We start from the raw sequence: 27,269 nt of genomic DNA, 5'->3' as shown, positions 1-27,269 counted from the left end.
TTCAGGGGTCGGGATCCCCCTAAAACCTCTCACAGACACCCCAAGCCCTTCCAAGCACCCTTCCACTCTCACCCACCCCACCAGGACCTCTGAAACGTCCTCCCAGTCCCTTCCCAGCCTCCCCAGGATCCACCAAAGACCCTCCTGTCCCACTCAGGATCCCACAGTCCCCTCCCAGATGCCCCCCTGGACAATGCCCTGCCCCTGGACCTCCAAACCCTCTCCCAGTTCCTTCCCAGCCCCACCAGGACTCATCAGGATCCCTCTCAGTCTCTTCCCAGTGCAATGAACCTCATCCCAATCCCTGCTTTCCAATCCCCAATCTCCTTCCAGTCCCTCCAGGCTCACTCAAATCCCTCCCAGTGACACCCAGCACCCCAAACTCCCTCCCAGTTTCCACCAGGACCCCCTGAACCCCATCCCACCCTCCCCAATAACCTTTAATCCCCTTCTCAGCCATTCTTGGCCCACAAACCCCTCTCCCAGTTTAAATCAGTCTATCTCAAACTCCCTCCCAGTTACTCCCAGTGTCGCTCTATTGGGAACGGCGAGAAGAACAACACAGACTCTCTTGTGAGTTGAACAGGAGAGCTCTTAAGGTTTATTACCTCAGATCTTTTTTTATAGACCGATACATGAAAGTACAGAAAGGTAAAACTGTTATTGGTCAGTGAACTAACACATCACCATCACTGGTCAGTGGTGTACACCACCCCTCGAATTTCTCTTGCAAGAAAACACGAAACTGACAAACAGCACCTGCAAGGCTGTCTTCTGTCTCTGAGGATTGTTTTAATTCCTCCCCATGATTTCCCAGGCCACTTTCTCAGGCGGGACTGAGGAAGTTATGCAGCCTGCTATTCTACAGGCACTGCGCTCCCTACTTTTGCTCATAGTTAACATCCATACTCCCAGCACACCCCAATCCCCCTCCCAGCCCCTCTACTGCCTCCCCCGCTGCCCCCAGTGCTGTGGGGGCCGGGCCGTGCCCCAGTGCCGGCTCAGGGGTGCTCCAGGCTGACGTGCTCCACCTGGCAGCTGGAGCTGAGCCCGCATTGCCGGGGGAGTTTCCAGCAGCACCAGGAGCTGCTGGCTCCAGCTCAAGGGCACCAGCGAGATGGACACGCTGGAGAAACTGGGAGAGAGTGGGGACACACTGGGATCAGCTGGGTGTGAAATGGTGCCAAGGCCGGTCAGCTCTTCCTCAGCTCCACACCGGGAGTGGAACACACCTCTGGAGCAGGATGACCCGAGGTGTGGCTTAGAGCAATGCTCTACAGCACTTAACAGCTGTCAGACACAGTGTGGAGGCAAGAATGGGGGGAAGGTCTTTTATATTGGGGTTCAGGGAAAGGTTTAACCGCCCAAGGGTCCAGGGACAAAAGACACAGAACACAAGTGTACAGCAATTTATATATGGGGAGGGCCCAGGGGTGGATACAAAACTTCAACCAGTGAGGGATATCCTGGGGAGGGGAATAGGACACATGGACCAATGGGGTGCTGTGGATTAGGGGATTTCCAAAGGGGACGTTCATGCAGGGGGCTGGCATAAGGCAGGATTGACAGGGAACATTTGGGAACAAGGGGCAGGGTGGACAAGATTGATAGGGAAGGTGCTGGAAAAAGGGGTTGGGATACAATGATGGGCAGGGCGGGGGAGGAGATAACTTTGGGTTAAACCAACAAAGCAGGGGGGCAACAGCCTGGCTGGGCTGCAGGGGGGTCCCAGGGTGTGAGGATGGAGGGTTTGGGAGGGTTCCAGTCCTGGATACAGGGGTGCATGGGGGTCCTGCTGCAGCGGAATGGGAGTTCAGGGGGATCCCTTCCTCTGTTCTGGGGTTCAAGGGGTCCCAGTGCCTGAAAATGGAGGTTCAGGGGGGTTCTGGTGCCCAGGAATGGGGGTTCTGGGAGGTTTCCATTCCCGAGAATGGGTGTTCAGGGGATTCCAGGTTCCAGATAAGGGGGTGCAGGGGTTTTGGAGCTGGGAAGGGGGTACCAGGGGGTCCCGGTGCCCCAAAATGAACGTTCAAGGGGGTCTCTGTGCCCAGGAAGGGGGGTTCACCCAGAAATGGAAGTGCAGGGGTTCCCCATTCCCAGTGTAATAAATGGAATTGATTCGTGCTACTTAAATTGTAACTGTTATTAAAGTTATCATTAGAAACGATCAAGAATCAGTGTTATAAAGCAGATGTACCCCTTTGCAGATATTACATGTCAAAATTAAGGTACAGTCTGTAGTTTAGAAGATAAATGGTCAGAAAAATCGGAAATAGGAGGAAATTTATGGGAAACATTAATGAATATGTATAAGCATACAGTATATAAGTTTAGCTTGAAGTGCTTTGTTTCGTATGTGAGGTGAGGTGAGAAGACCCCCTCACACCCCGATCGGTTTTGATTATGCTTTAACCATTTGTAACCACTGGCCAATTATATTCACATATATATATCTGAATATATCTACTTAATTGTATCTCTTTTTTACTAAATTGTATTCTTTTATTTTTTTGTATCCAATTTATTAAACTGTATTATCAGTTAATTAAATTTGATTGTTTGGAAATTTGAAAGTCATTTATAACACTACTATATCAAAAGCAGTTAAAAGTGATTACAAACTGTGCTATATCAAAATCGTTGTGATTATAATAATTTGGAAAAGCCAGCACATAATAGCAAAGGGCAACAACAACATAGTTATTTCTCACAAACACAGGGCAGGTTTTTCCCTTGCATGGAGCACTTGCGCCTTCCCCGGGCCCCTTCTGCCCTCCCGCAGAACCAGAGGCATTTTCCAGCGCACACAGTTTGTAAGCAAGAGCCGGCTGCAGCCCAGAAGGCTCCAAGCGCCTCCTTCCAGGCTGACTCTGCAGATGCCGAGGCTGCTCTGGGCTCTGCCAGGCTCTGCTGGGGCTCAGCTCTGGGCGAGGCTGGGCCCGCTCTCCCCTCGCAGTGCTCCGGGCAGCTGAGTCACAGCGGGAGAAGGACAGGACACCTCAAGGGATTGAGGTTTAACAGAGATTTTATTCAAATAACTGCCATAACAAACAGGCTGTCCTAACCTACTCTAACTAACTAACAGTGCTAACTACCATTACTAACTACTTGTCCTAACTACTATAACGAAAAGTTGGCCTCCTGAGCTTCATCTCCTCCGCTGCTCCCTCAGTTGCTTTGCTGCAGTGATCAGAGGGGTCAGGCTGGAGAGAGGCTTGGCTGATGACAAAAATGGGTGCTGCCCAAGGGATAAAAAAGAAAGAAATGAACTGTTACTTTCCAGACTCAAGTTCCTCACAGGCTCTGTTGCAACAGGACAAAGGGGAATGGTTTGAAAGTCAAGAGAGGGAAGCAGGCTCAGATTAGATGTAAAGAAGAATTGCTGTAGCAGGAGAGTGGGGAAACACTGAGAGAGGGAGCCCAGAGATGTGGGAGGTGGCTCCTCCCTGGAAACATCCAGGCTCAGGTCAGGCAGGGCTCTGAGCCACCTGATGTGCTTGAAGATGTCCCCGCTCGTGGCGGGGCACCAGCTCCAGATGAGCTCGACAGGAGCCTGCCAAGCCAAAGCAGGCGAGGATTCTGCTGGCTTTGCGTGTGAAAAGCAGCGGGACTGGAGATGATGGGAGGGGGGCCCCACAAGAAAAGCCCTCCCTGGCGCTGCCGTTTCCCCCGCAGCCGCTTGGCATTCACCTGCAGCAGCTCCTGGGCAGAGAAGCGCCGCTCCTCGTCCGGCTCCAGGCTGCACTCGAGGAAGTCCCGCAGCAGAGCCGACAGGCGCCTGGGCTCCTGCAGCTGCGGGCTCCCGTTCTGCCGGATCAGAGCGCGGGCCTGCAGGAAAAGCAAACACAGCGCTCTGACAGCTTCCTCCACACCCACACGTGCTCACATCCAGCCCGCTTTCTCTGCCCCAGCTCCCCGGGCACTTTCCTCCCTGGCACAGATGCTGCTGCTCACAGCTCATTCTTCTGGGCCAGCCAAAAAACCCAAACCCTGGTGCAGCCACAGCCATTGCAACATCCAAATGATCTTGCCTTCAGAGCCGACTGCATTGGCTGACTTTGTCAGTAGGAACTCCATCAGAAATAGCCCATTTTGCTTCTCCAAATACACACACCAGCTTTACAGGCCATTTTCAAGAGTCAGTGTGGTCTGCCTGTGTTATTTCAAGGGATTCTTACATCAAATGCATCTCTGCAGTGCCACTGACACTCAAGTAAAAGCATTCCTGATGCCCCATGCCAGAAACTGCCAGGCAAAGAACAGCAGGTTTGTGTGGCTGAAAGCTCAGACTTGGTGACACAGAGAAAGTAGCTTGGACTAGGAAAGAAATATGTTAGAGTGTGGGGATGTTAAACAATCATCTTCATGTTGTAGACAAGTTTTCCAGTGAGAAGAGCCAGGGGGGAGTTCATCTCACAAAACCTCTTTTAGAAGCTCCTCCAGAAATCTTGTTGGGTTTGGGTGTTGGGGTTGGTTTGGGGTTTTCTACAAGACAACATTAGAGCTGATGCACTTGCTCCATGTATTTGGGTGATCCTCACAAGAGCTGCAACAACTTAAATGCCAAAGCAAATTGTTGCTGGAGGCTGCAGAATATTTGTCTGTGTTCAGGCTCAGGTGCTGTGGGAATTCCCTTTGCGATGTGCAGAAACCTCCAGCTGCTCCTCCCAGTGCAGGGTCACCCTGTGCTCACAGGCCTCTGCAAAGCCTGGAGAATTTGCCTCTTACCATGGCCCCCGTTTGCTGGAAGTAAGGAGGTTCTCCTTCCACCATCTCGATGGTCACAATGCCAAAGGACCAGATGTCCGCCTTGGGGCCGTAAGGAGAACTGGTCACAACTTCTGGGGCCATCCAGTGAGCAGTGCCCACCATGGAGCTGCACTGGTCCTGCTCAGGGCTGAGCTGAGCACAGAGGCCAAAATCAGCTGAGGACAGAAACAAGCACTGTCAAAGGCAGCTGCAATGAGGAAACCAAGCACAAAGATTCCCCACTCTCAGTCTGGGAATGCAGTGCTGAATCCAGCTGGAAATATCCTCAGGGCTGTAGCCAAGGAAAGATGGAACTGGACCCTGAAAGAAGCCCTCAGCTTTTCATGCTTGGCTTTAATGATTTCCTTTGAAGCTTTAGATTGCAACTCCTGCCTCTCTGGGAGGGCCATACCCAGAGCAAAGGCACTCCTGACAGCCTGCTCCTCTCCTGAGCTCTCTGCACGGGGCAGCCGCTCTCAGCTGGCAGCAGGGGCCGGGCAGTGCCACCAGCAGCACTTGTGGGGCTCTGGCCCTCACTGGGAAGCAGCCCCACAGCCGCACCCCGGGAGCGCTGTGCCTGGCCAGGAACACCCACCCAGCTTGACAGAGCCGTCCATTCCCAGAAGGATGTTGGAGCTCTTCAGATCTCTGTGGATCACCCGGATGGAATGGAGGAAATCCAGGCCCTGCAGACACTGAAAGACAACAAGAAACACGAGGGGAAAAAATCAGAGGCCGGAATATATCACACAAGAAAGGACAGTTTAGAATTCTGCCAGCAGCAACTTTGCTGTGACAGCCCAGGAGTGCAGTGCAGACAAGCTCCAGGCAAAAGGTTCAAGGCAAAGCTGAGAGCAGCAAATCAGGTCCAAAAAAGACAAAGAGTACCACAACAGCAGGAAAGAGGGACATGAGCAGAGTAGAAATGCAGTGATATTTGCAGGCCATTCACTTCAGAGGCTCTTTCCTCTCCAGCTCATAAAAACAACACAGAAACAAAGGCCTGAGCATGGAGCCACTCTGCTCTCACAGCCTCTTTGGAAGGACCATGGTGTCCCAGCCATGGGAAGCACAAGCAGGATCCCTCACCTCCTGACTGACAGCTGCCATCTCTCCTTCAGCCATGCGTGTCTGTCTGACAACGTCCTGCAAAGTTCCTCCATCCATGTATTCCATCACCAGCCAGAGATCTCCATCAACAAGGAAGCTGGAAGAGGAGAACAATGGCACAGAGATGAATGTGCATTGCTCAGTTCCCCCAGGGAAAAGCCCAGAGTGGAGTTTTGTTCCCAGGTCACTTGTCAATGAGGACAGAATCAGATGGAGAGACATTCCTGCCAGGCTGCACAGGCCTTGGAATCTGCACAGTCTGAAGGAGAAGGAGGCACCCGGGAGAAAGGAGAGGCCTTAGATGGCAAGCAGGTGAAAAATGCACTTTAGCCACAGCCCAGCTCAATGTGGAACCACAACACTTGTCCCCAGCTGCTTCAGCATCTGAACTCATCAGTTCCACCATTCCCTTTGGAACAAGGCAACACAACTTCCAGAGTTATGCAGGGGAGGAGGCCGTGCAGCACTTGGGGCAAAAGCAGTCAAATGCTTGGAAAACCTTGCACAAAGTCCCTTCAGAAATAGGCAAGGCCATGGAAAAATGGGCAAATGAGGCATTTCTGGAAACAAGAACCTGGTTTTCCTGGCACCTGCAGCAATGGGAAAGGGCTGGGAAGAAGAAGCCAAGGAAAATAATTTCTACCAGGGTTTATCAGCACTTGCTGTAAAACACAGCAAATGGGGTCAACTTGAAGAAAAAGGCAAAGCAAAGCAACAAAAGCACATGGAAGGAGTGAAGTGCCAGGCTGTTGTTCTGGGAAGATATGGCCGGGTCAGGCATTTTCAGAACAGGCTACAGACTGGGGATGCCAGGAAAGATGAACGCAGGGCCCGTGCACGGGAGAAGACCTGAAGCACTCACCTGTCCAGAGAGTTGACAATGTTGGGGTTCTTCTTGTCCTTCAGGACCACGACCTCATTCACAGCTCGTTCCCTGTTGTGCCCTCTGAGACTCATTTTCTTGATGGCCACCTGAAGGGACATTGCAGACCTTTAACTGGAGCAGTCTGTGGCAGGAGGCCACAGCAAACACGGAGCGAGTCTTTTTGGAGCGAGCGAGCCGGGCTGTGCCAAACTGCCTTGGGATGGGACACCAGAGCTCAGCAAGTGCCATTCCCACAGCCCATTGCTCTGCTCGCTGGGGCTGTTACAGGACTCATGGCCAGAGACATTTGGCTCTGTAAGCTCTGCAGAAATGCTCCCTCAGCTGTCAGCCTCAAAGCTCTAACAACATTCTCTGCACCTACAGTCTTCTCAAATGGCCTCAACACTCTTAGGATTATTATTCCAACACATTTTGCAAGCAGGAGGTAATTCTGTTTCTGTGCACACAGAGCAAAACAGCCGGGAACCCTTTAGCAATTCTATGGCATTTGGCCATGATTTCAAATGTCCCTGCCCTGTTTGGGATAGCACAACAAAGCAAACGTGCACATCCATTGCTCAGATAATCCCTGTCACAGCTGCCACTGACACCACACCCAAACACAGCTGCAGGGTTTAGGAGAGAGCTTTGCTCTGCACATCCATCTTCTCATTTCTCTCCTGTCTCTGTGGGAACAGCTGCAGTAAGACTAAAACCCCAAACTGAGCCCAAGCAGGATCTCTCCTTAATTAGGCCTTGAGGTATCCTGATGAAACTCAGGATGATAAAACTGCTAAATAGTGTTCCTGTCCGAGGCTGGGATGAAGGTAAATTTGGCCTCAGTCTCCAGCAGCTGATGCATTCACACTTTTAGACATGAAGACCAGGCCAGCGTGTCCTGCTCTGACAGACACCGCTGCCCTCCTTGCCTTCCTTTGGGCACTTGAGAAGGACCAAGTCTGTCCCAGCTGTGCTCTGCAGGCTGACCCTGCTCTGCCTTCAGAGGAGCAGCCTGTGCAGGAAAGCTCTGCTGGGCCCCACAGCTCCAGCCACAGCTCCCAGCAGAGGGGAAAGCCCTCGAGAGCTGCCAGACGTGCTGGGCGTGTTGACACTGACCTCTCCTCCCGTGGCCCTGTCGAGTCCTTTGGAAACGGTTCCAAAAGCCCTGGAGACAAAACAGCAGAGAAGAAAGAAGCAGCGCTTTAGGCCCTGGCAGTGAAAGCCAGCCCAGACAGGAGATCTCTGCTGCCTGCAGCGTTCACAAAACACCCGAGTGCATCCACCCTTCAAACAACAGCACAGCAGCCACCAGCCCTCTGCCATGCAAGGTGTGCAAGAGAAAACAGTTATCAATTCTGATCAGCCCTGAGAGGCAGCAGCATCGTACCCCAGTGTCTGAAGGGGTTTGGAGCTCTCCTGACTTCTCACTGCATCCTGCACCAGCAAAATACCTGGGCCCTGCTTGTGCAGAAGTAACTGCCTTGCACTTACCCTTGGCCAATCTGCTCCAGTTCCAGGTATTTCTCGGCAGGCTCCCCTACGCTCACCGTGTTCCCTGAAAGAAACCAGGTGGAAGATGCTCCCTCTCAGATGAGAGCCAGAATGCAGCCCCACTCCCTGGGGCCGGGAGCCCCTTGCTCTCAGCTGGGGAAGGACAATAAATGACCCTGTGCCATTTAGCTGCAGAGCAACCCTGGGTGCAGCTGATGCTGAGACACACACACAGCACCCTGCTCTGGCACACAGGAACAGAGCAGACGTACTCAGCTGCATCAGGCTCCACTCCTCGCTCCCCTCTGGCTGCAGGGCTGTGCTGCTGTCAGAATGTTCAGCCCAGGATCCTGCAGCACAGGGAGCTTCGTTGTCCTCTTCAGGAGCAGAGGGAAGTTCTCCATCCTCTTCCCAAAGCAGTGCAGGTTCCTCATCCTCTTCCCAAAATGCTGCTGGTTCACCCTCCTCTTCCCAAGCCACAGGACGTTCTCTGTCCTCATCCCACACCGGGAGATTGCCGTCATCCTCGTCCCATGCCATGGGAGCTTGGCCATGCTCATCCCACACCAAGGGACATCCACCGTCCTCGTCCCACACCGGGAGATGTCCACTGTCCTTGTCCCACACCGCGGGAGCCTCGCCGTTGTTTTCCCAAACCGCGGGGTGTTCGCCCTCGTCTCCCAGAACAGCGGGAAGTTCACTGCTCTCTTCCTCCTCTTTGGCCTCCTCTTTGCAAGCAGAGGGAGCCAGAGGAGGTGCTGATGCTGCTTTGGTGCCCTGTGGACAGACGGGAGCGTGAGGGACGGGAAGTTCTATCTCAGTTATCACCTTCTTTATTCTCAGCTACACATCCAGCTGCACTAAGCAGAAATAGGGTTCAGAGCTGTTCAAACTAACAATGGGCTAAAGCCCACATTGCCACTTATTGTTGGGAATTCCATATTCCAGCATGGCTAAAGCCAGCAAGCAATCTTCTGCTTGCAAAACCAGTCCTGCAGCTCTTCAAAAGCTCTTCAGCAGAAACAGAGAAAACTGCCAGGGATCTCTTTGCTGCTGCTGCTGCTGCTGCAAAGACACTGACAGGAACTTTCCTTCAGCCTCCCAGGCTGGCACTCGGCTGCCACACGCCGAGCTCACAACTTGCTGCACAATTCTGAACACCAAAGCTTCCTTTGCCACTCACCGAAGGAGGAGCTGCTGGGGATCCACGCGTGAGGTGCCCTGCAACGGGAGAGGGAACGTGAACCAGATGTTGTTAGGAAAAAACTGCCTGTGGTGGGAAATGAGCAAGGCAAGCCCGAGAGAGCATTTTGCTTTCACAGCAGCCCTCCAGGAGCCACAGGCCCTTCACACAGCAAGCAAGAGAGCAGCACAAAATACTGGGCTGTGTCAGCTCTTGGCTGGAGCAGCAAACGGAGGGAGTTCCAGGCTCCGCTGCCACAGACTCCCCGCTTGAGGGAACAGAACCCCCCAGGCCTCATTGCAAATGCTGTGCACGCCCCGCTGGCTGCAGACACCCCCTTTTTCAGCTGCAGCTGCTGGCAGGAGCTCTCCCAAACCAACCCTGTCCTCATGGCAATTTGGTTACAGAGTCAACTCCGTTCCAGTGGAAGAACAGAAAGCACACAGCAAGCCCAAAGCCACAGAGGCTGCACCGAGGGAAAACCTCAACTTACGTGCCAAGTGGGTTAAAAAATACCCCGAATAAGCCACAGAGAACAGAGTGCCAACTGCAGCAACCACTTGCTGCATCATTTTGGCTGCGCTGCACACGTCTGCAGACTGTACCCCTGCAAGCACCGAAGGACACCCGTCAGGGGCTGGGCTGGCTGCTGAGAATGCCTCGGGCAGGAGGATCCTCTGGCAACGAGCAGGCGCCCAGAGCCGCTCTGGACACTGAGGCCTCCGTGTCCCACAGCAACGGGAACACCACGGGGACGTGGAAACGCTCCTGTGACACCACAGCAGCCGCTCACGCAAAAACCGCCTGGAAGCTTCTCCTGTGTCACAAAGGAGCACAAAGAATCCTCCCAGGGCACGGCCTATTGCCCAAAGGATCCAAGAGGAACTCTGAAAATGCAGCAAACAAGGACACCCCATAGCCCAGTCTGAGCACTGAGGAGGAACGAGGACAGCACCAAACCAAAGCAAAGACGACCTGTAGTCACTGATACTGCTGAATAAAACCAGCAAGGCTTCTTCCATCTGGAATCTTTGTTCTAGTTCTAAAAACAAGCAAAATTCTCCACTGTAAATATACAGAAGGCAGAACTGGGGAGGAGGTGGGATTAGGAAGGAGGAGGAGCAGGAAGAGGGAGAAAGGAAAAGGAGGAGCAGGAACAGGAATAGAAGGAGAAGCTGGAGGTTCCAGTGCCCCCTGTGTCCGCAGCACCCCCGGCCACGGGCCCATCGCCCCCACCTCATCCTGCAGGTGAGCAGGGAGGGGGAGCTGGTCCCAAATCTGTCAGGGGGGTCCCTGAGAGGGTCTTTTTATTGGGGTATGTTTGGAACTTGCAGATTGAGGAATTGAGCCCCAAATATTGTCTGGCGTCCCTGGGAGGTTTTTTCCCTCTGTGTGTGTAGGTTTGGATCTTGCAGAACCCCAAAGCTGAGCCCCTTGGGGGATCTTTGGGGTCCACATGGCCATTGCCCAGTATTGGCTGGGAGAGGACATTGGTCCTGGGGACCCCTGGGAGCGCAGAGGAGCGGAACCCCTGGGACCCCCAGAATGGGGAGAGCAGAGAGGGGCGATCCCAGAGCTGGGGGATCCTGGCAGCTTGGAGAGGTGGGAGCCTGGAGAGGAGAGACTCCTGGGATCCCTGGGATCTCAAAGCAGAGCATCAGGGGAGAAGGGACCCCATGGACCCCCAAAAGCCCCTGGATCATCGCTAAGGAGGACCCCAGAGAAGGGGGAACCCCTGGAGCCCTTGGACCCCCATCATCCCAGGGAAGGGAAACCTCTGGAATCCCAAATAGGAAAGACAAGAGATGGGGAAATCCTGGGACACTTTTTTGGGGCTGAATCTTGATATTTTGGAGATTTTCATGGCCACAAGACTCCTGCTGAGCTCTAGACATGGATTTGGGTAGTTGGAGCCTCTACTCCAAGGCACTCCCACTTTGGTTTCCGCCAAACCAGGATTTGTCATTCCAAAGCCATGGCCAGATGGAGGAGGAGGAAAATCCCCAGAGATCCTGCATGAGGAGGGGCTGCAAACCCAGCCCAGGGAGCTGCAAGGAGGAAAGATCCCCCCTGTGCCAGGAAGGCATCTGGAGATCCTGCCGGAGCTCAGAGCTGGGGGAGAGAGCTCATGGCAGGGAGAAGCCCCACAAATGCTTGGAATGTGGGAAGAGCTTCAGCTGGAGCTCCAACCTCGGGGCACACCAGTGCATCCTGAGTGTGGGAAGAGATTTCCAAGGAGCTCAGGTCTCATCAATGTCAGTGGATTCACACAGAGGAGAGGCCCTTCCACTGCCCTGACTGTGGGAAGGGCTTCACAAAACTGCACCCTCATCAGGCACCGGCACATCCACACTGGGGAGAGGCCCTATGAGTGTCCCCAGTGTGGGAAGAGCTTCTCACAGAGCTCAACCTTGACCAAACAGATCTTCCTGACTCCCTGTGGGCACCTGGATGAACACAGGGGCAGGAACATCCATCAGAACACAGACTAACAATGGGAATTGCAGATTGACAGCCCCTGAAGATTCACCAGAATAATGATACACCCAAAGCCCCTGGAGAAGCCCATGCCCGAGCAGTGGAATGCCTGAGATGAGGCTGTGACCCCAGGGGACACCTGTGGACAGAGGGGCCCCCGCTGGAGCCGCCTGTCCTGGAAGGTCTGACCCCGTGGCAGAGTGACCCACGCTGCAGCACTGTGAGGGGGCTGCTCCCATGGAATGGACTCAGGTTGGAGAAGTTCCTGGAGACCTCTCTGGTGGGAGAGATCCCAGAGTGCAGCAGGGGAATGACTCCTGTCCCTGAACAGCAGGAAAAGCCCTGGGAGATGAACTGACCATGCCTCCATTCCCTGTATCCCTGCACTGCCAGGTTAGGATGCAGAGCTGGAAGGAGGGAGGGGTGGAAGGACGGTGCTTTTAAGGGTCTTCTTATTCTCCTGCTCTGAGCTTATTGGCAATAAATTCAATTCATATCTCCTGTTTTGCCCATGACTCTGTTTGATGAGGAAACAGTCTCAGGTCCTTAACTCATGAACCCTTGGTTAAATTTTCTCTCCCTGTGTGGCTGTGGAGGGCAGTGAGAGAGCAGCTGTGGTGGGTGCCTGGACTCGGGCCAGCATCACCCCACTGCAGTGGGACATGTCCTTGTGTGCCCCTGTGCTATGGTGCTACAGGTGCTGTTGCTTTTGTCTCCCTTATGATTTTATCTTTTGCGTTAAATGCTCGTGAAGTGCCCCCGGTGTCCCTCGTATTCCCTCGGCTCCGGTATCCCCGTCCCTTCCCCTGCTCCCCGTCCCACGTTCCATCCCGGCTGGCGGAGCCTTGGAGCTGCCGTGGGGGCCGTGGGGCTGCCCCGGGGGCTGCGCCCCGAGCCGGGGCCCCTTCCCAGTGCTCCCAGTGTGCCGCTCCAGCCTGGAGCAGCCAGCGAGGGCTTCAGCTGGGACGGCAGAGAGGCGCTGCTGGGTGGTCCCGGTTCACTTCGCTTTGGTTTTGGTAATTTTGGGAGTTTTGTGCAAGAAATCTCTCCTCTCCTCCACTCAGCCAAAGGGGATTGGGGGGGGGGGGGGGTGTTCCCTTTTTTGGGGGAAATCACAGCGATGCACTGATGCTCCTAATTAGATGTGCATGAGGCTCCAGAGTTTCCCGCCGAGCCGGAGCCACCCAGCAGCCAGGGCTGGGCAAGGCGGGCCGGGAGGTGCGGAGAACTTTGTTTGTGTTCGGAGCTCAATGGCGGCTCGGGCCGGGCCCGTCCAGGGCTGATCCTCGTCCCCGCCTTTCCCCTCACGCAGCCCGGGGCGGGCCCTGAGAGCGCGGGGCGGGGCTGTGCCGTGTGCAGAGCCCGCCGCTGGCTGCGATTGGCTGCTTCTGCCGTCACTCGTGGCTCTGGCGCGCGCTGATTGGGCAGAGCGGAGACAAGCCCGGCCCCGCTGGCGCCGCCAGGGCGGCCGTGGAGCAGGAGAGCCGCCATTGCCGGAGCGTCTGTGCGGGCCCGGCAGCGGCGGCAGCTGCGGCCGGAGCCCGGTGAGGCGGCGGCGGAGCTCGGAGGCGGCCCCGGCCATCGCAGGTGGGAGCCGCGCTCGGTTCTGCGGGGGCTCGGGGCTCGCTGCGGGCCCGGGAGGGGGCGGCAGGGGGCTGTGGCGGGTGGCTTGTGCCGTGGCCGGCCCGTGTTGGCCCTGGGCTGAGGGCGCTGCGGGAGCGGCTGCCCGCGGTCTCCTTGCCGCTGGGGCCTCGGCAGGAGGCGGTGGCGGAGCAGCGCTGGCTCGTCCCGCTTCGTGTCGGGAGGCCGGAGGTGGCTGCGCTGGGCCCGGGGCTGGGCGGGAAAATTCCCGGCGCCAGAGGTTTGTGTGGCCCAAGGAGCCAGAGGAGTGGTGTGCAAGTGACTTTATTGCTGCCCAAAGGGAGAGGCCATGGGGCATTTGCCGTGCGCTCTCTCCAGTTGTTGGAGGACGCGGCCTCGTTTTTGTCCTGATTTTCCCGGCCGCATGTCCCTGTCCCTTTGCCCAACACTGGCCGAGGTGCTTGGAAGGTTCAGCCTTCCCGATCCGCCTGCTGCATGTCCTTTTTGTATAACACCCGATATTCCTGGCTCTGTGAAGTCTTTGTTCTTCTGGAAGTTCAGGAATGTATTGGGACTGGGTCTGAGCAGCAGTCCTTGTCAATTAGTAACATTTTCTGAAAATGATGGTTTCTCCCATTGTTGCCTTATGTACAAGTCCCTGGCCCTATCTCCAAGCAGATTCACTCATTGCCTCTGTTTTTTCCTTCCTGGAATCAACCCAGTTCCTCCTGCAGCCAGGAAGCCCCTGGGCCATTGTGCAGGCTTTGGGCCATCAGTGTTAATTTGCATTTCTAAAGCTCCTCTCCTGGCTGCCTGGAGCAAAGCTTCTCTTCCAGGGCAGACATCCCATGACTCACACGTGGCCCCCCACAGATCTGCTGTTTATTTTTTTTTAAACAATATTCTACTAATTGTTTCTGTGTTAAAGCACCAACTTTAAAGCTCTTCTAGTTTTGAAAGTTCAGTTTAAATGGGAACATCAAAAAACTCATACCATCATTTTGTCATGACTAAGAGTCAAGTACAAATATAAAACAAAAATGAGAAAGCAATCAAGTGTTATCTTTTCATTCTCCTAGGACTAAAACTGATTCTCACACCACTGGCCCAAACAGAACCGACAATAGAGAAGTAAAATTATTACAAAAAATTACTCTAACGGTGTAATCCTTTCACTGAAACTGAGAAAAGCAAAAACTCTTCAACAATGTCTTTAGAAAAATAAGACATTACTTGATTCTGGCCAGAATGTGCAACAGGAATAATTTCATGCACACTTAGGCTGGGTGTGCAGAGAAAATCATTCCATGACACATGAGTTTGACTAGATTTTCCTAAATTCATACACTCTGACCCCATAGAAATCCATTGGTTTATTGTTCATTGGTTTCAAGGTGTGGAGTTGTTAGGATTTGGTTTCCTGTTGCAGCCGGATTTCTGTGCCTGTGATGGGAATTAGGTGGGCACTCCTGGATTTTCTGCTCAGCCTTTTCCAGACCAGGTGTCTCCAGCTGTGCCTGGGGCAGTGTCTGGGGTAAGATGTTGGTTGATGTTTGCTGCTGGGTGTTGATGTTTTGTTGATGGTCGTTATCTTGGGGGGAATCTTTTGGGCTATTCCCAGTCTGTTGAGATGTTAATTTCATCTCTGCTGAGTGGTGGAACATCCCTTAAAAAACCCTTTAAAATTCCTTTCCCCAAGGCAAAGGCAAACCAAGTCCCTTTAGAGAAATAAGATTTTAAACCATTTTCAAGTTGGTCTATTTTGCCAGAATTCAATCCCAGGCAGGGCAGAGTGTGAGTGTAATTGAGAGGCAGAGTGGAATTGTCCCGGTGCCTTCCCCAGCAGCTGTGGTGAGGGCAGGCACAGAAAGGCCTGAAGCTGCAAGAGTGAGAGCAAGGATTGTCCCGCAGTGGCTGGAGATGGCAAAGGAGGGTGCCCAGGCCGAGGATTTGAGCAGAGGATCTGTGGGCAGGCCCAGGGGCTTCCCCCGCTGGGGAGCCCTGGCTGCTGCTGCGTTGCCTTCAGTGCAGGCTCAGGGGTGGCCTGTTTAATATTCCCTTGCAATACAGATTTCTGAGTCTGCAAGAGCTATGGCTGGGGCATCAATCATTTTATTTTTTTAGTTTTGTTAAGTTTTGTTCTCTTTCTTATATCTACACCATAACATTGAGACTATCTGGGGCTAAAGAAGTCACAGAATGTTCTGGCTAAAAGATAGAATCCTCAGTCCAGCTCCTACAATTCCCTGTTAATTGTAAGAGTTGTTCAAGCTCCATTTTAGTCCTGAGTAACATTACTTCTCAGATTCACTGGACCCTTTCAGAGTCAATACACCACAGGCCTTCAGTCAAAATGGGTCTCAAAATATTTCAACATTTTCTGTAATGTTTGCCCTTTTTTTTCAGCTACTCAAAGCTGCTTTTTCGCCTGAAAATCAAGCCATTTCACAGAGGCTTCCTCTACCTCTTCTCCTTGTTTTTCTGACTGGAGCAAGTCATCCACATCCTGCATTAAGCCAGTCCCTGGGGGTGAGGTCAATTCCTTTGATATTTCCTGCAAGGCTTGCCCCAATCAGGCCGGTGCTTCCGTGCATCCCTGCAGAAGGACCGTCCATGTCTTGAGCATTTTCCCTTCTAGCTCTTGTTGCCAGCCCAAGGCAGAATTGTGTTTGCATCCTCTGTGAGTGGGTAGATCCCCAGAAAGCATCTTTTGCATCAAGTTGTGAATGGCAGCAGTGTGAGGAGGGCACCTGGTTGAGGCTGGTGTAAGGATCTGAGAGTGTGGGGTGCCTCGGTTTCATCATCTCATTTCTTCTTCTTGGGTCCTGCAGCATTCTGTGGATTCCATTGGATTTCTTGTTTGGCAGGATAGGAGCATTCTAGGGAGCCATCCCTGGCTCCCCAAGCCGTGCCTTGAGCAGGACTCCCAGACAGGCTGTGAGCCCTTCCTTCCCTCCCTTGGAACAGGGGATTGCTTTTGGACACTTCTTCTCCTGGTTGCTTCAGGGAAATTTGGAGAGGCTCCATATCTAATTTTGCCCATTTCCCTGGGGCTGCCCACACTTGTGGGTTCACTTCAGCCTAGGCTCTGCCTGACATTTGACACAGAGGTACAGCAGAACCAGCCTCTGTATCCCCTTTTGCAACATTAATTTGCATTCCCCGTTTTGCCATCAAATCCCTTCCCAGTAAATTACAATCACAATTGTGAGCAAATAAAAGTTCCTGCATTTTAAACCCATCCCCCACATCTGCTAATAGTGGCTGAATAAAACACACCTACTCATGTTTCCCACTTAGTGCCTTAATAATTAAAATATTCCCTAACACCTTTAGGTGTAAGATTCTGAGTGGATGGAGAGGCCCCTGTGTCCATCAGGAAAGGTCTCCTCTGGATCCAGAGCCACCCTGGATGTTCCCAAGGGCTGCAGTGTGGTGGGTCCCTGGTGGAATGGGAGCTGTGCCACCGCTAAGAATGCGTGTCCATCAAGGGCTGGACTTGCTGGTGCTGAGGGTGCTGCTGTCTGTGCTTGCAGTGTCCTTGTGCCCTGCAGCTGGAAGGCTGATTCCTTGCCAGGGGCTGTTTGGGTGGGCTGTGCCCTGGCCAGGAGGGCAATGCCTGTGCCAGGTGCTTGTGGCCGAGGGTGTCCCCTGGGTGCTGGGGCCCCCTTGGGCCCTGGGCTTGATCCCTCAGGGGCTGTAGGAACTGTGCCATGGCCTTTGCCTTCAGCTTGGCCTTTTGCTCATCCCTTGCTGCATTCAGCTGCTGAGCCTTTGTGAGCAAGTGCTGCAGGGGCTTCTTCTGTCGCTGCTGCAGCCCCCCTCAGTGCCTGTGGGTGCTCATCGTGTGGCAGCTGCTGAGCTTTCTGCAAAATCCTTCCTTTCTCCAGGGACCCACCAGGAAATGCTTAAAAGATCATGTGGATCCTTGCAGGTCTAATCGCCATTTGTGAGCTGTTCCTTCCTCGTGCTGGCTGTGCTGAGGCTCCCCTCCCCAGCCCGTATCCCAGAGCCGGTCCCTGTCCTGCCGCAGTGTCCAAAGGCGGCCCCCCCGGCGGGCAGGGCCGGCAGCTCCACGGGGCCGGGCAGCGGCCGGGGCGTCCCGCAGCCTCCTGGGGGCCGGGGGCCACTGCCGGCCCTGCCCGGGGGGTGCTGGGCTCAGGCAGCGCCCGGCGCTGAGCCCCGGCTGCCCCACAGCCCCGGCCCGGCCCCACAGCTCCCCACAGGCCCCCAGCCCGTGCTCCCGGTGCCGCAGCTCTGCGCCCGCTCCTGCCGCTCCCAGCTCAGAGAAACCCCCTGAAATCCTCACCTCCTTGTTTTCCTGTCCTGAAAACTGGGATACAAAGGATCTGAGTCAGCTGGCAAATGCTGAGGATAAGACCCTTCTGGAAAACATCACAATCCTCAGTATTTTTCTCTTCCAGTTCTTTTCCATCATCATTTTTTTTACCCCATGGATTCCTCCTGCTGCTTCTTGCCTTAAGCACATTCCTGCACACTCCCCTTCAGCCAATCCCTTCTCAGCACACCAACACCATCCATCCCCTGTTGTCTAAATCCCTTCTGGACTTCCCTTCTTGCCCCCCTGGGTGTCCATGTCCCTAGTTAGCTCTGGGAGAATGTGCAAACGACCTCCACATGCTCCCAAGGGACCCTTGAGAGATATTTTGGGGTCATCATCCCTTTGTCCAGGATGCCCTTCTAGCATTCCATATTGTCCCCTCAATGGTCCTACCTGGATCCCACCTGCGCCCCTCCCCCCGGGCCTTGGCACCCCCCTTGAGGGGAATTTGGGGAGGTGGGAGGGGGGAGCGCCAAGGCCGGGCCCCCCCGCGCTGTGGTGGCAGGAGCGGCTGCAGTGGGGAGCGAGTGCAGGCGGAAGCGGCCGAGAGCCCAGCGCTGCCCCAGGCCGAGCTGGCCCAGCTGCATCCGTGCCCCTGCGGTGGGATGCTGTGGGACTGGGGGGGAAGAGGGAGGCGGCAGTGGGTGCTGGGCCTGGGGGCAGGAGGAGAAGGGAAGGAGAAGCAGGGGTGAGGAACAAAATGGTCAAAATATCTATCTCGGGTTTTACAGAAGGAGGAAGAGGTGTGAGCAAGAGTTGGGCCACAGGAGGAGGAGGAGGAGGAGCAGGAAGAGGAAGCAGCACAAGGTTACTCCCTCCCTGTATGTGCAGTCCCAGGAGTGTTTCCCTGCCCACAGTCAGCAGGTGACTGGAGAGGGGGATTCACGATTTTCACTGGGCTGAATCCTGTTGTTTCTGAGCTTTATTGGGCTAAATGTTGGTGCTTTGTCTTTTTGCAGGGGCTGAATCTTTCTATGCTGGAGGGGGTTTTGCCTGAATTTGGTGTTTGATTAGTTTTTGATCTTTTTGATCTAGTTTTGATGTTTGGAGGATGTCTGGGCTGAATCTTGGTGTTTCGGTTTGTTACAGACACAAGATGCCAAATGACTTTCTGAGATGAACTTGGGCATGGAGGAACCCCCAGTCCAAGGCTCTCTCCTGTCTTTTTTTCCTCCTAATCAGGAATTTTCATACCGTGTCTAAATGGAAGAGGAGGAGGAAAAGTCCTGGAGGTGCCACACAAGGAAGGGCTGCAAACCCAGCCCAGGGAGCTGCGAGGAGGAAAGATCCCCCCAGTGCCAGGAACACGGCCAGAGATCCAGCCAGAGCTCAGAGCTGGGGGAGAAGCCCCACAAGTGCTTGGAATGTGGGAAGGGCTTCAGAAAGAGCTCCCACCTGATCCGGCACCAGAGGATCCACACTGGGGAAAAGCCCTATGGGTGTGGGGAATGTGGGAAGAGCTTCAGCCAGAGCTGCCACCTGATCCGGCACCAGGTGATCCACACTGGGGAAAAGCCCTATGAGTGTGGAAAATGTGGGAAGAGCTTCAGAGATATCTCTAACCTGATCATACACCAGGTGATCCACACGGGGGAACGGCCCTACACCTGCTTGGAATGTGGGAAGAGCTTTGGGTGGAGCTCCTACCTGAGAAAACACCAGCTCATCCACACTGGGGAGAGGCCCTACGAGTGTCCCAAGTGTGGGAAGAGTTTTCGGACCAGCTCCCATGTCCTCCTACATGAGCGGATTCACACAGACGAGAGGCCCTTCCGCTGCCCCGACTGCGGGAAGGGCTTCAAGGACAACTCCAACCTCACCGTCCACCGGCGCATCCACAGTGGGGAGAGGCCCTACGAGTGTCCCCAGTGTGGGAAGAGCTTCTCCACCAGCTCTAACTTGAGCCAACACCAACGTAGGCACCAGTAAGGGAAGCCCTGCGAGTGCCCCGAGTGCGGGAAGAGCTTCGTGCGCTGCTCCAGCTCCATCCCCCATGGGAGGATGGGCGTTGGATGATCCCCAGTGACCCCCGTTGGGCAGAGCCCTGGTGATCCGTGGTCCTGGTGATGCGTGTTGGGAAGACACCTGGCTGGGAGGCTCCACATCTTCCTGGCTCCCTGTGGGCACCTGGATGAACACAGGTGCAGGAACATCCACTGGGACACAGACCAGCAGTGGGAATTCCTTGGGGAGAGTGGATTCGTTGACTTTTAATCCTAGAGAACCTTTTCCTGCTGCCTCAGGAGCTGTGTGGGCAGAGAAAAGAAGGTGATACCAGGCTTGAGGGGCCCAAGAGGAGCACACACGCTCTGTGGGGAGGGAGGACACGACCCCCGGGATCCCCCCTCACCTTCCTGCGCAGGCAGAAGCCGAGCCCCAGTGCCCGGAAGACGAAGCCCAACACGGAGACTCCAATCCCTGTCAGCATCTTGCTGCAGGCAGCATTTCACAGCATCCCTGGGTGTCTGCAGGGTTCAGGACCCCCAAAACCTCTTACAGACACCCCAAGCCCCTCCAAGGTCCCTCCCAGTCTCCCACAGCCCACCCAGGACCCTCTGAAACCTCCTTTGGAGTCACTAATTTTAAACAATTAGTAATTTTAGAAAAATTAGGGGTCTTGGCTAGAGATAGGCCTTGTTGGAACTAGTTAGAGTTAATGATGAAGTGAGAAGCAGGATTTGAGATAATGAATCTCAGACTGAGGTAAAAAATTCCTTTTCATTGTGTGTTTGTTTTTCTGTGCTTATAATGAGAAAAGAGAAAGTGATAAACGGGTTCAGGAACATCAGAGACCTTACATCTGGAAACCCATTTCAAAGTCACAAGGGAGGAAACTGGAGTTGTACCAAATGTCATTTGTAATGTCAACCATTGTAAAGGTAGAAAGGTGAGAGTGAGGAAGAGCGGTTTTCCTTCATCACTTGATGATTCCTCCTTGCCAAAACGACCCCCTCCTCTAATTAGGGCGCCCATCACGCAGGCAGAATGACTTTTTAAATTCATTACCGTACATTTTAATACGAAGTGGGGAATGGGAAATGTTAGCATTATGCATATGTATTGGTATTAATATGTATTAGTATTTTGGATATTTAAGACTTTTGTACATAAATAGACACTGGAATCTTTTGTCAACTTGCAGTGCATATTAAGGGGTGACTCCTGCACTTACCCAGTGCTGGGATTTAAACATCCACTTTGTAACTTTAAACTGTTGGAGAGGTTTTTTGTCCATTAACAGATTGATGTTGATACTGGATCAATATCGCTATTTTGGTAAATCACTGCCAGTCTCTTCCCAGCCTCCCCAGGACCCACCAGAGCCCCTCCTGTTCCTCTCAGGATCCCACAGCCCCCTCCCAATTTCCCCCCTCTGCCCCTGGACCCCCAGACCCTCTCCCAGTCCCTTCTCAGCCCCACCAGGACTCATCAAGTCTCCTCCCAGTCTCTTCCCAGCACAACCAACCTCATCCCAATCCCTGCTTTCCAATCCCCAATCTCCTTCCAGCTCCTTCAGGCTCACTCAAATCCCTCCCAGTGACACCCGGCACCCCCAAACTCCCTCCCAGTTCCTCCCAGCACCCCCCAATCCCCCTCTGGGCCCCCCCAGTGCCTCCCCCGCTGCCCCCGGCGCTGTGGGGGCCGGGCCGTGCCCCAGTGCCGGCTCAGGGGGTGCTCCAGGCTGCCGTGCTCCACCTGGCAGCTGGAGCTGAGCCCGCATTGCCGGGGGCGGTTTCCAGCAGCACCAGGAGCTGCTGGCTCCAGTCCCCGCTGGGGAGCACGGCAGTGGCCAGCACGTGGCCCGAGAGCTGCTGCTGGCCCTGGGAGCAGCTCAGCTGGATGTGGGCAGGGGAGAAATCCATCAGGGAGCAGAGCAGGCGGCCGGGGCCGGGCTGGGAGCTGGAGGGCACCAGCGAGATGGACACGCTGGGGACACTGGGAGAGAGTGGGGACAGACTGGGATGAGCTTGGGGGGTAACTGGGAGAGATGGGAGAGGAGTGGTGTGGCATTGACAGGGACTGAGAATGGACAGGGAGGGACTGGGGTGGCACTGAAAGAGATGAGAGTGGATACTGGGACACTGGAAGAGAGTGTGGAGGTCTGCGAGTGAAGTGGGAATGAACTCGGAATAGACTGGGAATGGGCTAAAAAGGAGTGGGAAGGACTCTGGGGCCTCTGGGCGGGACTGCGGTGGCACTGGGCGGGACTGTGGTGGCACTGGGAGGGACTGTGGTGTCACTGGGAGGGACTGTGGTGGCACTGGGCGGGACTGTGGTGGCACTGGGAGAGACTGTGGTGGCACTGGGCGGGACTGTGGTGGCACTGGGAGGGACTGTGGTGGCACTGGGAGGGACTGGGAATGAAGTGCGCGGCACTGGGTGGCCGAGTCCAGCGCGGGGCTCTCGGCTCTGTGGATCTGCCTGGCAACTGATGAGTCATCAGAGAGGCGCGCTCTGATTGGCTGAGGGGCGGCAGATCCATGGAGGGGCGAGATGGACAGGCGGGGTCACTGGGAGTGACTGGGATGGACTGGGAGAGGCTGGGATGGACTGGGAGAGCCATGGGAGCCATTGGGAGGGACAAGGAGCCCCGGGGATGGGCACAAGGAAGGCTGAGGGCTCTGGGGTGATTCCCAGGGAGGTTTGGAGGGACACGGCCGGGCCCCTCTCTGTGCCCCGCGAGCAGCGGCTCAGACAGAAAAGTTCAGGAGCAGGAGGAGGTGTTTCTCAAGATTGATTTTAATCCTCATTCTCCTGGTCTGATTTGCTCAATCCTAATCTCAGTTCATTTCCCCATGTCGGGCTGTTGTGCCCCTGATGGTGATCCCTGAGTGACCTCTCCCTGCCCTTGTCCCGTCCCACGAGGATTTGGATTTGTTTCAGTTCAGTGGAATTCATGGTGATTTGGGGGGAGCTGGAGCAAAGCAGCTGGAAAGCACAGTGGGCTTGACAGGGACTGAACCAGGGCAGGAGTTGGGGCTGCCTCGAGTGAGCTCTCACAGTGTGAACCTTCATGGGGTCTTTCTAAGGGAATTTTGTTGAATTTTGACATTCTTTATTAAAAAGCAGAATCACAAGGGGAGCTCTGCTTTCAGCTTGAAATGAGGGGATGGAACGTGGGCACTGGGACTTCCATAACCTCAAGTTGTTCCTTGATCCTGGACACTTTAGCTTTGGCAATCTGAAGCCCTTCAGCAGCAATGTCTCTGCCACCCCCTGGTTTCTGGCTCAGACCCAGCTCGCAGCTTGGACAAGGTCTGGGCTTTGTCCTCTTGAGCTTTGGGAGCCTCCCGGGAAGCACCAGCCCTCCCCAGCCCACCCTTGGTAGCACTTTTTCTTTTCTCTCTGCTGACGATTTTATCCCCAAAACTGCCATGGGAACGTTGTATCCAAGCACATCCTCCAGCGCTGCACTTTCCTCCTGTGAATTCCCTGTGCAGGGAATGTGTCTGTGCTTTTCCCTGCTCTGTTCACTGACAAACAACCCTGAGCCCGTGGGACTGTCAGAGCTCCTTCATGCAATGAAATCAGGTTGTGTTTCTCATGGCATGTTCTGGAGGAGCTTTTCTTGGTGTGTCTTGTGCTGCTGGAAATGACACAAGAGCCAGGAGGGAACAGAAGCTGCTGCTGCCCGTTGGCTCAGGGCCAGGGAACCAAGTTGTGCTCCCGGGCAGTTGGGCCCTGCTGGAAGCAGAGCCGCGTTTCCCTTGAGCAGCTCAAGCTTGTGACAGCTCCAAACAGGAAACCTCAGCAGAAAACTCTTCCTCCAAACTCAGCTGCTTTCCCTCCTGCAGCTGTTTGGGAAAGAGCCTCAAAGCACAGACTCTGCTGGGAGCCATTGGTGCATTTCCTCCCTCCTGGCAGCAGCAGCTCCTGAGCCCTTCACGGGCTCCTGGCCCTTCCCAAACCCTTCAGCTCCCTTTGAACTCTCAGCAGTCACTAACATACGTATTTCTTTCATATTTAAATTGCATTTAAACTTCTCCTTTTCTCTCCTCTTCTATCTTTTTAATCTCCTCTTTATCTCCTTTAATCCCATCAGCACCAGTAGGATGGGGATGGAGTCTTGGGGTGGGTGTGGGATGAACTGAGGATCCAGCAGAGAAGGGCAAGGCAGAGGGGAGAGGACTCAGCCAACCCTTCTCCTGCTCTCTCCTCCCCCAGGCTCCAGCTAAAGCAAGTCAGACTGGAAAGGATCTCACAAATGCTGTGTTCTCCTCCCTCTGAGCTTGGCTGGGGATCCTCAGCTTCAGCCTGGTGCAGTGATGGCTTAGATTCGCTAATTTGAGTTTTTTGGCTAAAGCACTAAATAATGTGGTGGGTTTAGCACTGGCTGAAATCTCCAGGGCACTTACTCATTTCTCACTGTGAGATATGGATTAGGAGAAGGGAAAACCAGGCTTAAAAGTTAGAAGGAATAAAGAAACTTTATTAACAGGACTACAAGAAATAAGAAACCTGAATAAAACCTCCAGAAACCTTTTCCCTTCCCACCCAACTTTTTCCTTTCTCAGCTGACAATGTAGAGATAAAACTTTGGATGTTAATGCAGTACCAACTATACGATAGTCTTTTCATCAGTATCTGTAGAGAGGAGAGTTTTCTCTTCTCATTCCATGGAGAGCTCTCCACAAGAAAAGTGTTTCCTCATGGCTTTTCATTTCTATGAATATCTGCCACCCAGGGCAAAACTCTGCCTCCATGCCTTCCTCCCATTTCCACACCACTCTGAGGTGCCTTCATGGGCCATGAACTCAAGGGGTATTATTTTAAGGTTGAGTTATTCAAGAGTTACTCTCTTCATCTGTCTCTGTGATCATCTCTGGGGACAGAAGTTTTTTTCTTCTCTCCCTGGGGACAAAGGATCTTCATCAGCTCTCATCTCTCTCTCTGTTCACGCATCTCATGGGATCACAGCTACTCCAGCACCTGCTTGGCTTCATCAATGGATACCTTTGCTCAGATTTACACTTTGAATCCTTCATTCTCCCCAATACTCTTTCATTAATGAAAGGAGTTATTTTTCAGAACGTTATTGTCCATCTCCATGGCCCTAGCAAAAGACTATTTCAGCTCATTAAAGCATCTCCTCATTCTCCGTCCACCTGAGGCTTGACTCTTCCTCGTACTGACCTTGATGTTTGATGTTGTCTTTTGCGTGTCGATCGCTCCCACTTTGCGCTCTCTGGAGAGGGGATGAAGGCTGCAGGTCTCATCTGTGTAGTGAAAGGGTTAAATGTGGCCCAAGGTGTGGCAGGCATTCCTGGTGTGGGATTTCAGCTCAGCAGCCCCTGGAAGGCAGGGGACGGTTTCCAGCTTGGAGCCGTCTGTGCAGGCCATGGCGGGGATGGGCGAGATGTCAGCAGCTGTGGCCCGGCCCAGCTTAGGGCCGGGGTCCCCCTGGGGAGGGCTTCAGCCACCCCACTGGAATGGGACTGGGAGGGCTTCCCGGGAGGGGCCACAGCAGAGCCCGGCCTGGCCTGGGGCCGGGGGAAGTCCCGCAGTCTCCATCCCCCCAGCCCAGAGCCACTGGGCTCCAGCCCAGCCCCCCCAGGCCACACAGGCCGCGGGCAGCGGGGCCAGCCACACCACAGCTCCAATACCTTTCCAGGCTGCAAACAAAAAGAGACAACTTCCCCAGCTGGAGCTTTTAAAATGTGCTATTCACAAAGGTGATCTCACTTTTCAGTGCTGCAAAATGCTGTCAGTTCTCAGAACTGGCCGGCCATTGGCCTGATCTCAAGCAGAGAGAAACTCCCAGCAGCCGCTCTCAGAGAAATCACTTCTGTGGGTGTTTTCTGCTTTTATCTCTAAAATGCCAAACCACCACAGATGGCCTGCTGGGAAGGGGTTTGGTGCCCCCTCACCACCCCTCGGAGGGCAGAAAGAAAGAGAGCTTCCCACGTTTCTTTCCTCTCTTAAATCTGTTGTCATCAAAGTGTTTCCAGCTTTTCTAATTGGCTTAGCAATGGTCCTGTTCTCAGAGCCAGCCAGTGATTGGTTTTGCCAGGCATGGAGAAAGCTTTTAGCAGCTCCTTTTAGCAGAAATAGCATTCCCATGGCTGGCTTCTTCCCTCCTCACCAAAATTTAACCCATGCAAAACCAACAAAACTGGCCACTGGTGGTCCTGGGGCAGGGGAACCTGCAGGCTTGGAGAAAACTTGAAGAACTTGTGTGGTGCCATTCAAAAATGTAACGTGGCTTCATATCTAGACACACAGCTAAAACCCAGCTATTTCTCTATTCTTTTTCTTTTCAGCTGAGAAAGGAAGTCACAAGTGATGGGGTCTCTATCCCACATCTCTTGGGTCCCTGCCTTGTAGCTCCCAATTTGGATGAAAGTTACCCATTTGATCCCTCTGGCTTCCTCCTCCCACCATCTCCTACATCTTCCCCCATTCTTCTGTGACTTTCTTCTTCTCTTTCCTTATGACCATTGCAGCCTCATCTCTGTGGCTCACAAATGTGCCCAGGGGGCTCCAGGGGTGAGGCACAGGCCCACATGCTTCTTTGAGATGCCCCAGCAGTGCTGCAGCAGGCTGATGGCTGTGCAGTTCCTTTGGCACAGGAACAGGCATTCCTGGGTTTAGTCAGAAGCATCAGTGGCCAAAATCCCAATTTCCTTTGGTTTAGTCCCATCTCAGAGCTCAGTTGTGGGGCAGGATGTGGGTGCTTGGGGCACTGCAGCCCATGAACGATGCACAGTCCCCAGGGGTGGTATATCTGGAAACATTTATTACAAGTGTACATCACTTTTGTGCTGTTTTTCCTATTGGGTTAGAATAGTGTGAGCCTGGGTAGCCAATAGTATAAATGTTCAGATGGCTGCTAACGAATAATAGCCATGATCAATTCCCTATTAGCAACATCAGTTTTATTTCCCTAGGACAAGCGCTTGTATAACAATTTCTTCTGCAAACTACTCTGCTTCTGCTACTTGTTTCATTTTAGAAACTCTGTTCCATCCATCCTGCCTTGACTGAGGAGCAATCTTTGTTCTCTTAGGACAAGTTCTCTTTGTTTTCTCTCTCCACAGGGCAGTCTTGGAGTTACTCTTGGATCTCTTGAACAACAGGGTTTGGCTCATTGTCAGGCTGTAAATAATGAGCGGTGGGACCACTGGTGCTGTGAAGTCGATTTATTGCTGAAATATATCAGAAAAGGTCTCAGTCTGAAGGCATGAGATTTTGGAGGGGTAACAAGTGGGCCATAGCTCAAAGGTAGTCACGAGTTCCTTTGTTACACAGCAATATATCACATTCTGGCCCAAAGGACAGATGACATGGAGTTTATTATTACTTAATCACCTTTCACCTTTGCCAAGTTCTGCTGCACTGTGTCTGCTTTTCACCCAATACACTGCTAGCTCACGTACACACATGTGCTTCTTAGGATAATATTTAGATTCATAGCCTACTCTATAAAATCACACAATTACAGTTGAAAACTCTCCATCATCTCACTCAAT

At 53.6% G+C, this 27,269-nt stretch overlaps 2 protein-coding genes across 2 annotated transcripts; one reads left to right on the top strand and one right to left on the bottom strand.

Moving 5' to 3' along the window:
* Positions 1–3,007: 3,007 nt before the first annotated feature.
* LOC147646182 (uncharacterized) lies at positions 3,008–13,190 on the bottom strand. The gene is made up of 11 exons (XM_086873810.1): positions 9,892–13,190; positions 9,399–9,436; positions 8,488–8,992; positions 8,216–8,279; positions 7,841–7,889; positions 6,722–6,831; positions 5,839–5,956; positions 5,345–5,444; positions 4,729–4,925; positions 3,691–3,828; positions 3,008–3,238 (listed from the first exon to the last, which is right to left on the bottom strand). Exons 1-11 carry the CDS (start codon positions 10,637–10,639, stop codon positions 3,149–3,151), a joined length of 2,157 nt encoding a protein of 718 aa, XP_086729936.1. The 5' UTR covers positions 10,640–13,190; the 3' UTR covers positions 3,008–3,148.
* Positions 13,191–13,371: 181 nt separating this feature from the next.
* On the top strand, positions 13,372–21,055 carry LOC147646181 (uncharacterized). Its single transcript, XM_086873807.1, has 3 exons — positions 13,372–13,463; positions 18,531–18,663; positions 18,889–21,055. The coding sequence occupies exon 3, from the start codon at positions 19,003–19,005 to the stop codon at positions 19,726–19,728; it is 726 nt and encodes a 241-aa protein (XP_086729933.1). The 5' UTR covers positions 13,372–13,463; positions 18,531–18,663; positions 18,889–19,002; the 3' UTR covers positions 19,729–21,055.
* The last annotated feature ends 6,214 nt before the right edge of the window (positions 21,056–27,269 follow it).

This window comes from Cyanistes caeruleus, unplaced genomic scaffold, assembly GCF_971803275.1.
Source record: "Cyanistes caeruleus unplaced genomic scaffold, bCyaCae1.hap1.1 HAP1_SCAFFOLD_116, whole genome shotgun sequence".
NCBI classification, from domain to species: Eukaryota; Metazoa; Chordata; class Aves; order Passeriformes; family Paridae; genus Cyanistes; species Cyanistes caeruleus.
Note: the sequence above shows the minus strand (reverse complement) of the source record. Positions and strands in the feature narration are given on the sequence as shown.

What these genes read in the sequence shown, in the direction of transcription:
- LOC147646181 (XM_086873807.1), top strand. Translation starts at nt 19,003, where the DNA reads ATGGAAGAGGAGGAGGAAAAGTCCTGGAGGTGCCACACAAGGAAGGGC.
- LOC147646182 (XM_086873810.1), bottom strand. Translation starts at nt 10,639, where the DNA reads ATGAGGTGGGGGCGATGGGCCCGTGGCCGGGGGTGCTGCGGACACAGG. An exon ending in CTGGAGCAGATTGGCCAAGG is followed by an intron (nt 7,890 to 8,215) that starts GTAAGTGCAAGG and finishes TTTTGTCTCCAG; the next exon opens with GGCTTTTGGAACCGTTTCCA. An exon ending in ATTGTCAACTCTCTGGACAG is followed by an intron (nt 5,957 to 6,721) that starts GTGAGTGCTTCA and finishes CTCCTCTTCCAG; the next exon opens with CTTCCTTGTTGATGGAGATC.